Source organism: Lissotriton helveticus, chromosome 9 (assembly GCF_964261635.1).
Source record: "Lissotriton helveticus chromosome 9, aLisHel1.1, whole genome shotgun sequence".
Lineage (NCBI taxonomy): Eukaryota > Metazoa > Chordata > Amphibia > Caudata > Salamandridae > Lissotriton > Lissotriton helveticus.
The window spans coordinates 794,302,328-794,314,381 of NC_136070.1; the positions used below are offsets into that span (position 1 = coordinate 794,302,328).

Sequence of the window (12,054 nt, forward strand, 5' to 3'; positions counted from 1 at the left end):
CCTCCCCCGGAACCAGTTCAAACCGCCCGAAACCTTGGCTTTCAATTCAACACCACCCTCTCTTGTAAAACTCAAATCAACAAAGTCACCTCAGCCTGTTTCAGGAAACTTCGAATGATAAAAAAATCATCCCCTACCTACCACTTGAGTCCCGAAAAACGGTAGTTCATGCCCTCATCATGGCTCATCTGGACTATGCCAACAGCTTATACGTAGGCGCCCCTACTTACCTCATTAACCAACTTCAAAAAGTTCAGAATGCTGCGGCTAGGCTGGTTTGCAATATCCCCTACCGTCATACCATCTCACCCCACCTGATCAAACTGCACTGGCTCCCAATAAAACTTCGCATTCAATTCAAGGCCTTAACACTGGCCTTCAGAGCGCTCAATGACCGAGGCCCAACCTACCTACGTCGCAGAATGAGGTTTTCACAAGCACCAAGAAATCTGAGATCCAATCATCTACGCCTCATGATCTGCCCCTGCTTTCGCCGTACAGGAGGAAGGGCCCTGGCAGTAGCCACCTCCAAACTGTGGAATCAGCTGCCCACAGAGTTAAGATTCCTGACGTCCGAACCCCAATTCCGGAAAAAACTAAAGACCTGGTTATTCTCCCAGATCTAACGATAGTACCTTACTCCTTCTCGACCCTTCTGAGATCATGTCTTCAGCGCCGGGACACCTCCGTCGGAGGTAGCTGCGCGCTCTACAAAATTCTAAATAAATAAAATACATAAAATGGTTGAAGAGCCTGGTCAGTAGCAGTTGAACACTGATGTCCAGGGCACTGCAAATCTACAGCCAAGATTACCTGAAAATACCAGAAATGTAATGTAATGTAATGTAAATTGACATTTGTACCGCGCGACTATCACTCCAAGGAGCCTCTTGGCGCCTAGACAGACCAGAGTAGATTTAGTCTGGTCCGGCTGCTATCCGTAGTGTGACCAGGGTCCTCATACTAGTGCACGTGCGCAGGTGTCAGGGAGACTAAAAATCCAGGTCTTTAATGCCTTTCTGAACTCCGATTCCTGTTCCATAGCACGGAGATGTGGGGGGAGACTGTTCCATGCTTTGGACCCTAGGACTGGCAGGGATTTGCCACTCCTTGAGCTGAGTTTAAAAATGGGGATAGCCAGCAGGTTGGCGTTGGAGGACCTCAAGGTGCGCGAAGGATGGTATCGGGAAAACCTCTTTTGTATATACTTTGGTCCTTGCGAGTGAAAGGCCCTAAAGGTGATTACCAGGACTTTAAACAGCACCCGTTTAACCACTGGTAACCAGTGAAGAGTGTTTAATGCGACAGACGGTGAGGATTTCTTTGGCCATTTCAGAACCAGCCTGGCGGCTGCATGCTGCACCATTTGCAACCTGTGAGTAACCAACTTGTTGGTTCCCGCGTATAGACTATTACAATAGTCGAGTCTCGTTGTTACGAGGGTGACCGCTACCATCTTCCTAGCTGATAGTGGGAGTAGATCAAAGAATTTTCTTAGACCTTTAATGACGTTAAAACAGGTACCAGCTACTGACAGTGCCTGTTCTTTGAACGACAGAGCGGCATCAAACTTGATGCCTAAGTAACGTGCCGCATTAGTCTTATTTGGCGGTACCTCCGCATTCTCAGGCCACCATAGCTTGGGGATAAAATCATTTTGCGGGCCCAGTGGCAGGATTTCCGTTTTTCCCGTGTTGCACTTCTGATGATTCTTTCCCATCCAATCAAATGTGGCCGTCAAGCAGCGTTTAAGATTTTCTTCCCAGTCCTTAGTGTCTTTATCAAGGACTAGGATAAGCTGCGTATCGTCCGCATACGCTATAACATCCATCCTAAAGGACGATATCAGCCTGATCAGAGGGGTAGTGTAAACATTAAAGAGCGTCGTGCTCAAGCTAGATCCCTGAGGAACTCCTAACGTGAGTGTATTTTCCCTTGAGCAAAAGTCACCAAGGGTGACCACTTGCCGCCTGTCACTCAAGAAGTTCTTAATCCACTCCTACACGTCTCCTGTTATGCCAGATGTTGCTAGCCGGTCAATCAAGATTGTATGTGAGACCGTGTCGAAGGCTGCCGACAGATCTAATAATATCAGGACAGCCTTCTTACCCTGATCCATAGCCATTCGAATAGTATCAGTGAGATGTCCCATTGAAGAACTGATGGGCTTTTGGGAATGTTTTCCTGATTAGATGTTTTGTTGGTCTTTCTAGTAGAGCACAAAGATATGCTGGACAAGGAATACACTCAAAGCATGCACCTGGTCTTAGCGGGGGTGGCTACTATACTCCCATCAACTACAGCAAGACTTTTGGTAGGTGACATACGCATGTATATATGTAGGTGCTATTTATATAGTGTAATGGTTTATAATTAACCACACAATAAAGAAACATCATTGATTCCTTAGCAGGTGGGATTACTCCAGTTGGATGTTTTAGATTGCACAGATCACGATCCACTAGCTATGGATTCATAAGTTTAGAAAATATGTGCAGACCTAGCTTGCAAATAAAGCATAGAGTTACTAACAGAATAGTAATGTGTCTGTGACCTCTGCTCCACCCAGAGCGATACATTCTAGTGGGGATGAGGAGTGTGCATCTCAGGGACGCTGTTAAACAGGATAGTTCCTAGATCCATTCTCTGACAGAGAGGGTTGTGACTGACATTATATTCATAATGGGAGGATAATGCAAGGGCCTAATGTCCTGAGAAAATGAATGCATAAACTAACACAATAATAGCAGAGATAGGAAGGGGTCAAGTGGAGCCAATGTGTACCTCTTTCAATCCTGGATAAACATGCCCAAGCCATAAAAATCAGTTGACTGAAGTTTGAGAAAAAAGGTTTAATCCATTTCGGTGCACACACAAACTCTCCTATCCATCTCCACAGCCAGATGAGTGAAGTGTGGTGGTGGATCTTGTATAGGCTGCAAAGAACTCCAGAAGGACCAGGCCACTCAAAGGAGGGTCCCACAAACGTCTGCTATCTCGAATTCTTTTATTCTTGAGAGTCTTGGTCTGACTGGTATCTTTGTCTGCCTCAATCATCACCTTCAAAAGTGGTTATCTTGCTAGATGGTATTCCCTCCACTAGTGAGTTTACTTTTATAAACACATTTAAATGATTTTAGAGAGACAACATAAAAATACAAACTTCGGCCTCGCAGGCCTCCCGATCGAGCGTAAGGCAACCAGTATCGGCACAATCAGTACACAGTATGATATACTTTCCATTACAATCACTTGTAGGTAATTTTGATTATACACAGACCGGGTCCCTCCTGTGCACCATATGTCCTAATCACTCCATGGGGCCTCTATAGCGAGACCAGGGGACCCATATCTGCTCAAAATTCTGCGGGACACCTCGTGCTTTAAATCCCACTTACTCCATGGCTGCATCGTGGTCCATGCCCCCGACTCACTCCTGTAATGGTGGTGTCCGCTCCTCTCTCCAATGTCTCGCCAAGTCTCTCTTAGCCAGCGTATAACACCATAGCAATGAAGGCTCTTGTGGCACGAGATTCCGCCAGGGTGTCCCATGATTTCCAACAGCACAACTTTGGAGTTCAAAGTTAGTGACAGGCCCACCACCTGCCAAATTACCTCTTGACAGTACCCCTGGTTGATTGGGCAGTCCCGCAAAACAAGGTAGAGAGAGCCCAGAGAGTATTGGCACTGGAGACACTTGGGCCCTGGGCGCGACCCATCTGCCAAAGCGTCGCCGATAGCAATAAATCCAGAGGAAGTACTTGAACTGTATTAAACGAAGGCGCATAGAAATAACCAACATTCAATCAATCAATCAATCATTCAATCAGGGGTTTATCAAGCGCACTACTCACCCGTGAGGGTCTCAAGGCGCTGGGGGGTGGGGAGGAGGTGCGGGGTGCAGCTCCGGATCAGTCGAAAAGCCAGGTTTTTAGGTCCTTTCTGAAAACGTGCAGTGTCGGGGAGCATCTGATGTTTACTGGGAGCTCGTTCCAGGACTTGGCTGCGATGTAGGAGAAGGCTCTCCCGCCTGCTCTGTTTCTGCGGATGCGGGAGATCTCTGCCAGGGCGAGATCGGCGGAGTGGAGGTTCCTCTCTGGTACATGGAAGGAGACTTTCTCGTTGAGGTACTCGGGTCCGATGTTGTGGGGGATTTGTAGGTGTGGGTGAGGAGTTTGAAAGTGACCCGCTTCTCGACGGGGAGCCAGTGGAGGTCTCGTAGGTGTTGGGTCATGTGTTTGTGACGCTGAGTCGCTTCCATCCACTCATCATCATGAAGAGTCCCCACATCCTCCTTCCATCATGTCCTAAGGGCCATCAGGGAGTTGGGCATATGAACAACCAGTGATTTATAGAGGCACAAGACACCCCCTCTACTCAGGTCCGCCATTACCAACTTGCATTCCAGAGGATTAAATTCAGGGAGGGAACCCAGTCTGTCCCTGTAACCCTTCAAGGCATGGCACAACTGAAAGAATCTAAAGAACTGTGAAGAGTGCAAATGGAACTCAGCTGCCAACTCTTTGGCATGCATCCATCTCCCCAGACATCCCCGAGCTTTGATATGCCGATGATATCCCAAGCATGGAACCCCGCAAGGCACGCCATCTCCGACAGCCACATCCGATAAGTCGAAGGGGGGGTCGCCCCGGTAACAGTACCACACCATTTCATGTGGTGGAGGGCCGCATACCAGCACTAAATGGAGACCTGGGTGACAGGCAGAAAGGGGGAGACCTGCCATGCAGCAATGAGAGCACTCCATGAGGTCACAACAACTCCATTTCCAGCTGTGGGCTGGGTAGTCCCTGCCTGCCCTGAACCAATCATTAATGGTGACCAGCTGAGCACTGGTGAAGACTTCAATGGTCTCTTGAAAGGTGTCTCTAGGTCGCTGGGTATCCTCCTTTAATGCAAACCTATATAAATGTTACAGAAAATAAAATGCAGATTTTTGTAATTGGAAACCAAATTGACGCACTACACAATGTTTAGGTTTTGAAAAATGTAAGCTTGTATTTCTGATTTCATGGACTATCATAGAAGTTTGTTTTCTTCACCTATTTTGTAAACCTCAATCGTTTGTTCCCACATTCCCTGTGTTCTTTTTTGCTCCTTTTCTTCAACTCAGTTAAACACTCTAATTATTTTGAGTAAACAAGTGCTTTATAAATAAATACAAAAACATAACATTTTCTCTATTCCTCTGCTTTTTCTTTGGATTGAGGAGTTAGCACACAACACCAGCCAGGTGTATTACATTCCCTCTGAAAAACAGGTCCTGTTCCCATTCACTGTTAGGAGGTTTAGAAGATGAAGTTTTGTCCCTTTAAATTCTAAGCCACACCCCCTCTGCAAGTTGTCTTTCTTCAGCCTGGTAACTATATATTTGAGCTGTACCAAGACTGTCTCACTGTTTGCAGCTAGTATTGCTCAGCTTACCATGATGCCTGCCTCGCAAGCGAGTGGTGTGTCTTGTTCAATAGCACCAATGCCTGAATTTGACATGTGGCGGGACTACCTGCAACTCGCCTCGGTTGTCACAGCAATTATAGAGGAAAGAAGAAGAGAATGGCATAACAAGTACAACTTGCTGGACATCACCTCTGGGTGTATCTCCCCAACCAGCCTGGATATGTCTTTCCGCCAAGCAAGTGACATCAGTTGCAGCGACAGCAGCAGTTCGGATGGTCAAGGTGACACAATAGGTGCTTGTGCGTCAATCCTGCCCAATTCACCTGGCGGCCTATGCAATTTCTGCAAGCATAATGGTGAGTCAAAGAATGTCTACTCATCCCATATGCTCAAGAAAAGTGACGGAACTATTGTATGTCCTGTGCTGCGCAAGTATACCTGCCCACTGTGCGGAGCCACTGGCGACAGAGCTCATACCCTGAAGTACTGTCCACTGAACCAAGAAAAGCAGTCGCTGTACCGTAAGAGTGGCAGAAACTCAGCTGGCCGGCGAGTGAAACGGTAATGCAGTCTTGGTGCAGAAAGGAGAGCCACCAGAAGAAGGCTAAAAAAAATAACAGTTCCCAAATGTAGGGACTTTACAGATCTTCTAATGAAAGAAAACTGTGATTTTCGTTCGCTTCTTTGATAGCCACTTGACTTTTTTTTAAACGAGCAAAGATTTTGTTTTGCTACAATCAACGAGAAAAAAATGGTGATTGTCTACTATGAAAGAACATGCAGAAATACCACAGAAAAGAAACAACCCACCCAGCAGTCCGACAAGATCACTGCAGGAACTTGCATAAATAATGTTGGTTTTAAAAAGGGACATAAAAAGTAAGCATACCCTGTGTATTTCATAATGCAAGGTTGTACTTTTCTCATTGCTTCTTCTTTTTCCGCTTCTTTGATCATATGCTATTGTATCTTAGATGGCACTCGCTGCCCTTCCAATAACTGTAGTTGAATGTTCAGAATATTTTTTTTAAATTCAAGAAAAAAAATGTTTAAACTGTTTTTAGTTGGGCATTAAACATGTTATTTGAGCATCATTCAGCCTTGTGTGCCTTCTTATTTAGGAAGGCTGGTGTGACAGAGATTCCTAGTGTGTGTGAGAATTTGCATACATGATTGGCTGACATGCTATGTCCACCATGGTATGCCAACGCAGATGTGGATTATCAGGTTGTCTACATTGCAGCCAGCACTGTGCTCTAAACGCTGCTTCCTCACTCGATCAAAGTGTCAAAGCGTTGTACTTGAGTTTCCCTTCACCTAACAAAACTGCTTCAGTTTTTATCTGACTAGAAAAACATATTTCACAGGCAATTCGGGGCAGCAACATTTTATATGTCTGTTAGATTAGAAGTCAGAGTTGCAGTTTGCTGACATGGAGCATGTCTAAAATGACAACCTGAACTGGGCTGTAGACTATGGAAGAATGGCAGGAAGAATATGTTGTGTGTGAACCCGAATATGTGTTGCTGCTCGCACTGCTGGGTGCTCCTCTGGATGTTGTTAACTTGAGGGGTGACTACAAATTTCCCTAACAATGCAGTCAGTGCTTGTCTTCTCTCTAGCTGTCGGCGCTTAGAATACGGTTGAGTACTCATAGGGCACAAGGGACTGACATTTTGTGGTTAAATGACTATTGTCAAGCAGGCAACAGTACTTCATTAGGACTATTGGCATTTCAATGCAACAAGGAGACAAGTTAAGGGAGTTTTTCTGGTAGGACAGGGGTCTGCACACCATGAACAAGACATATGCCACTTCCTCACTCCACACACTCTTGACTATGCTATGAGCATCTTCCTCCGTGACCAGCTCACATTCAGTTATGCTGCACCCTCTCTGCAATGCCAGACACGTGTTTCACAAAGCTCAGCAATGCCCATTTAAGTCGTGCACACCTTGTACCTGCTGGTGTATGTGCAGGCCTTGGCACGCTGCATACCGGCCTCACAACATGCAGGCCTGGCTGCCTTCTCAGCCCCTTCCCTGCCACACTCTGCAGATACCTAGGTACCCGATTATCCCACCAGCTATCTTTGGAACTTAAATAACTGCTCTTAGTGCCCCCTGACAATCCTCTGACCCGCGCCCACATGTGTGACCCCCAGTCATGTTCAGTAGAAGGAAAGAAACTAAACACATTTAAACCACCTTAGAGAAGAGGACACCTCGGGCGCTAGAAGGGCATAAGAAACCCCATACCATCTACATTATTGCTTCTGGCCAGTGCTTGTGGGAAGGTTTTTGCTTTAGACTGCTTGACATCTATCCCTGCACAGAATGAACAAACGATGACTGACTGCAAAGTTCGGTGAATATTGAACAATCTCACAATTAAGACCCGATATGTATCCTGTAGTGTCAGAAAGTCCAGTCAATGCAAACTGAAAATTAAAATAGCCATTTCAGCTACCTGCAAAGGCACACTTTTGGAGCCAAATTTAAATTATAAACTGAGTCTCCAAAACTACTGTTAGTATTGAACAATGCATCTCGGTTACTACAGCGTCCCCTCCAGATGTAGGGCTGACACCTGTTCAAGTAGCCACAGGAAAAAACACAAAAAATGATACGTGGATATTTTGGAAAACGCAAATACATTTCTTGCTCTTCCTCTTTGGCACAGGGGCAGCTAAAAGGAGATACTGATTTGGAGATTTTAAAAATGAACATCAGACTTAAACCTAAGCAAAGAACACGAGCTGAGGATTATTTCAAGTTGAAATTAGATACAGTAATTGCTGTCAAATACACTGCAGCGTGTGGCACCATAAAGTTGGCTTGGTAGTGTCACGACGAGAATAGAGCCCGTCCAGACAGAGGTGACGCTTGACTGACAGCGTCGATTAGGTAAACATCTATACAGGTTTGCATCGCCTGTTTCGCAAGGGGCATTAGTGGCTCGCGCCCTTTCAAGGGCCGCCCCTTCTGCAAGCCCCCAGGTCCTCCGAGGCCTATCACTTTTCAGTCGCTAATCGCACCAGAGAAAACATGGCAAACTGCCACTCACAACCGAGTCTCTGCATAAATGGATGAAACAATGGAATTCGGTAAAAGCCGGAAGCACTCCCTGTCAAAAGTAGAGGCCTGTGCAGCTCAGATCCGAGGTCACTGCAGTGCTTTCAACTTAGTCAGCTCGGTGTGCTGCTGCTTAAGTCTGTTGAGAGTTCGGTCGCGACACCAGGCGAAAGCAACAGCACGCCGCGCTAAAAGTTTCATCAAAACCCAGAAATTACCTGTTTGGTTTTGAGTTTGTCGTGAAGATGTACTAGGTGTTGGTTAGGCTGTGTACATTAGCTGCGATAGAGGCAGTACATACGACCATAACACATCACACGGAGAGAGGATGTGGCCTCGAAGCTGATGGGACTTGTGGTTCGAGCCTCGGCAGTACTATACACCTTTTGATCCTGGGCAAATCATCCCGGTGCCTAGCGAAAACAATACATTAGTTAGGTCTCGCATTTGTTCGAGTTAGAGCTGTTGTTCTTGAAAATGACAATGTTTTTACTTTTTTTTTATTGAGGTATTTACAAGGTACAGTATACAGGAGTACAATGTTTGTACTTTTGATAATGTATACCAGCGTCAATAGCGCTCTGCAAATATAATAACTCCTCCGCAAGTAAAAAAACAAAAATAAAAAACATGGTCATTTTCAACACAAACGGCTCTAACTTTAACAAATGTGACACATATTGCAAATGCTTTTCCTCTGTCTTGCCGTTTTCTTTCCTGATCCCAGCTTACCATTGAAAATGAGCGGGTCGGTCTCTGCATGCCCCTGGCTCTTTTCTAACACCGAGTTTTGTCGAGGCAGGACTAAGTTTTACGTGGCCTTGACTCTTTGAATGCTGCCCATTTCCAGAGTGACCGTTCAGAGTAGCTGCTCACGGAGGGGGTGGAGAAGTTTCTCGACAGTGCCGCCCTGTATTTCGAGGCCAATCTCCGTTCCGTTGGTTGGTTGGAGCGTGGTGCTGATTACACCTACGTCGCGGGTTCGATCCCCGTACGGGCCAATGTGTACTTTTAGGGGAATTTTACCAATCCGTGGTAATTTAATCTTAAATTAATTAACCATGTCCCCTACGATCCTCCAGTTGACCCGCACCAGATCGACGAGTCCGTAGGAGCGGCGCCGGTCCCCTGTTTGACCTGGGCGGGTGGAGCTGCGGGCATGCCTCTTTCCGGTTGAGTCAGCGAGTGAGGGTAGGCTGAGCCATTATGGGCTCCCCCTCCGAGCCTCAAGTTACGGGGTCGGCCAGGACCGGGTGCTGCGACATTGCTGGTCCGGGGTGGGCTTGGACTTCTTCCTAGCTCTGGAAGTGCATTAGAATGAATGGTGGACCGTCACCAGCCCATCCAAATGTATAATTTGTGGCGCTGGATATCATTATAGTTTATAGTCACAGAATCTTGGCACACTGGAAGGCCGAGATTTCCCTGCTGCAGCTCATTATCGCAGGAGGAGCTTTCCGCAGCAATGCGTCAGGTTAGTCAGTTGCACACCCTGCTTCGCGAGCATTATTTTATTTTATTTATTGAATGCCTTTTTTTATAGCGCGGACTTTACCCGAAGGTGTCAGAGCGCTGTACGATAGAACCAGTTACGTTACATGAGAGAATTGGTACAAAATAGAACGTCACACAAATAAACAAGGGAGGTAAAATAAAACCATATAGACAATAACACAATATCAGACACAGCAATCAAGGGTGGGGAATGAACAAAAGAAGATGTTACAAATTTACAATGATGAACTAACTTCCTGGAGGGGTCTGAGAATGAGGGTATGAGCAGTTCTGAAAGTTTCTTTGGAAGAGATTTGAGGTCAGCTTTGAAAATCTGGATGGAGGTGGTGGCACGGAGCAATGGCCGAAGCGATTTCCAGATTCTCACCGCATTCACTGAGAACGATTGAGCCATCGATCGTTCCTTTTTGAAGGAGGGGGGACTTAAGCAGAAACTTTCTAGCATTCCGAGAAGGTCTCGAAACTCCTGACACAGGGCCAGCTTCAGGGCAGTGCGACTGGTGCGACCGCACTGGGCGCTGACCTGTGGAGGGGCGCTGACCTGGGGAAGTTCTGTGTTTAGCAATATCCTATGATTGGAGATATGAGGGTCACTTTTGCCCAGTGGTAGTGAGAGCAGGTAGTCATGGGGCCTGGGGGCGCCAAAAATTATTATCGCACTGGGCTCACTGGTTAGAGGAGGCAGACCTGGAAGCAGAGGTCAGCCCGGGACCAGGGTTCAATTCCCGGCTCGGCGGGGTCTTGAGTCCTAAAATGTCCATGGACTCGACAATTCTCGCTCCGGTGCCTACTCGATTCACGGGTTCACACTCTGCGACTCTGGGCAATAGCTTGCTTAATCTCCACAACGGCCCCTCGCGGCGGGATGCCTGGCTTTCACCTTGCGGATACCCTGCCGGGGTTATCTCACAGGGGAATACCAGGACGGGTTTCCTAAGCAAGCGCTTAGAAACCGCTCGGTGATTTGCGCTATATAAATTCCTGTACATTTACATTTACATTTGGGCGCCACTAGCACTAAAGCCGGCCCTGCCCTGACATTTTCACTTTATTTGCCACGTAACGAGGGGAGGAAGTGTGCAAGGCTTTATGGGTGATGCAGGTAGTTTTATAAATGGATCTTGCCTCGATGGGAAGCCATCGAAGAGAAGACAGGATAGGAGTAATGTGGTCACTTCGTTTGGATCCTGAAATAAAGCAAGCTGCTGAGTGGAGGACGGATTTGAGGGGGGAGAGGTGAGATTTGGGTAAGCCAGTCAGAAGAGAATTGCAGTAATCCAGTCTAGAGAAAACTAGCGATTGGACCAGTGTTTTTAGGTCTTTCTCTGGGAAGAACCGACAGACCCCCCACAGAAGGCGCAGCTGGTAACGTGCATTCTTAGCAATGGAGTTGATGTGGGAGATTAGGTTGAGTCTTTTGTCAAGTACGACACCTAGGGATTTAGCGCTGTCGACAATGATGGGTTTATTGTTCAGTAAATTCAGCTGATCCATCCAGGAATGAACCAGAGGAGGAGAGAGAGAGGTAGATAGGAGGAGGAATTCAGTTTTGGTGGGATTGAGAATGAGTTGGTGAACTAACATCCAGTTGTGAATAGAGTTGAGAGTAGAGTTGAGTAGTGAAAGATCGTGTGCGGAAGACACCTTGAGGTAGATTTGGGTGTCATCCGCATAGAGATGGTAGTGCATCCCATATTTACTTAGGAGGTTCCCTAATGGTTTCAGATAGAGATTAAAAGTGGGTGCAAGGATAGAACCTTGAGGGACGCCTGACCTACCGCCAATGGAGACAAAAGACTGTTCGCTATCTTGATCATTTGGGATCTGTCCGAGAGGAATGAGGTAAACCATTTAAGCACTGTGCCTTCCACGCCCATTCTCTGTTGAAGAGTGCTAAGGAGGGTGTTGTGATTAACTGTGTCAAAGGATGCAGAGAGGTGAAGAAGAATCAGAAGGCAGGATTCCCCAGATTCAAGTATATGCACCGCATTATCAATCACTTGCAGCAGGGCTGTTTCAGTGCTGCAATTTTGGATGAAGCCATACTGG

The 12,054-nt window shown here is 46.6% G+C and overlaps 1 protein-coding gene across 1 annotated transcript; it reads left to right on the forward strand.

Moving 5' to 3' along the window:
* The first annotated feature begins 5,491 nt into the window (after positions 1-5,491).
* On the forward strand, positions 5,492-6,358 carry LOC144782980 (nanos homolog 2-like). The gene has a single exon (XM_078662196.1). It carries the CDS (start codon positions 5,492-5,494, stop codon positions 5,978-5,980), a length of 489 nt encoding a protein of 162 aa, XP_078518322.1. The 3' UTR covers positions 5,981-6,358.
* The last annotated feature ends 5,696 nt before the right edge of the window (positions 6,359-12,054 follow it).

What these genes read in the sequence shown, in the direction of transcription:
- LOC144782980 (XM_078662196.1), top strand. Translation starts at nt 5,492, where the DNA reads ATGCCTGAATTTGACATGTGGCGGGACTACCTGCAACTCGCCTCGGTT.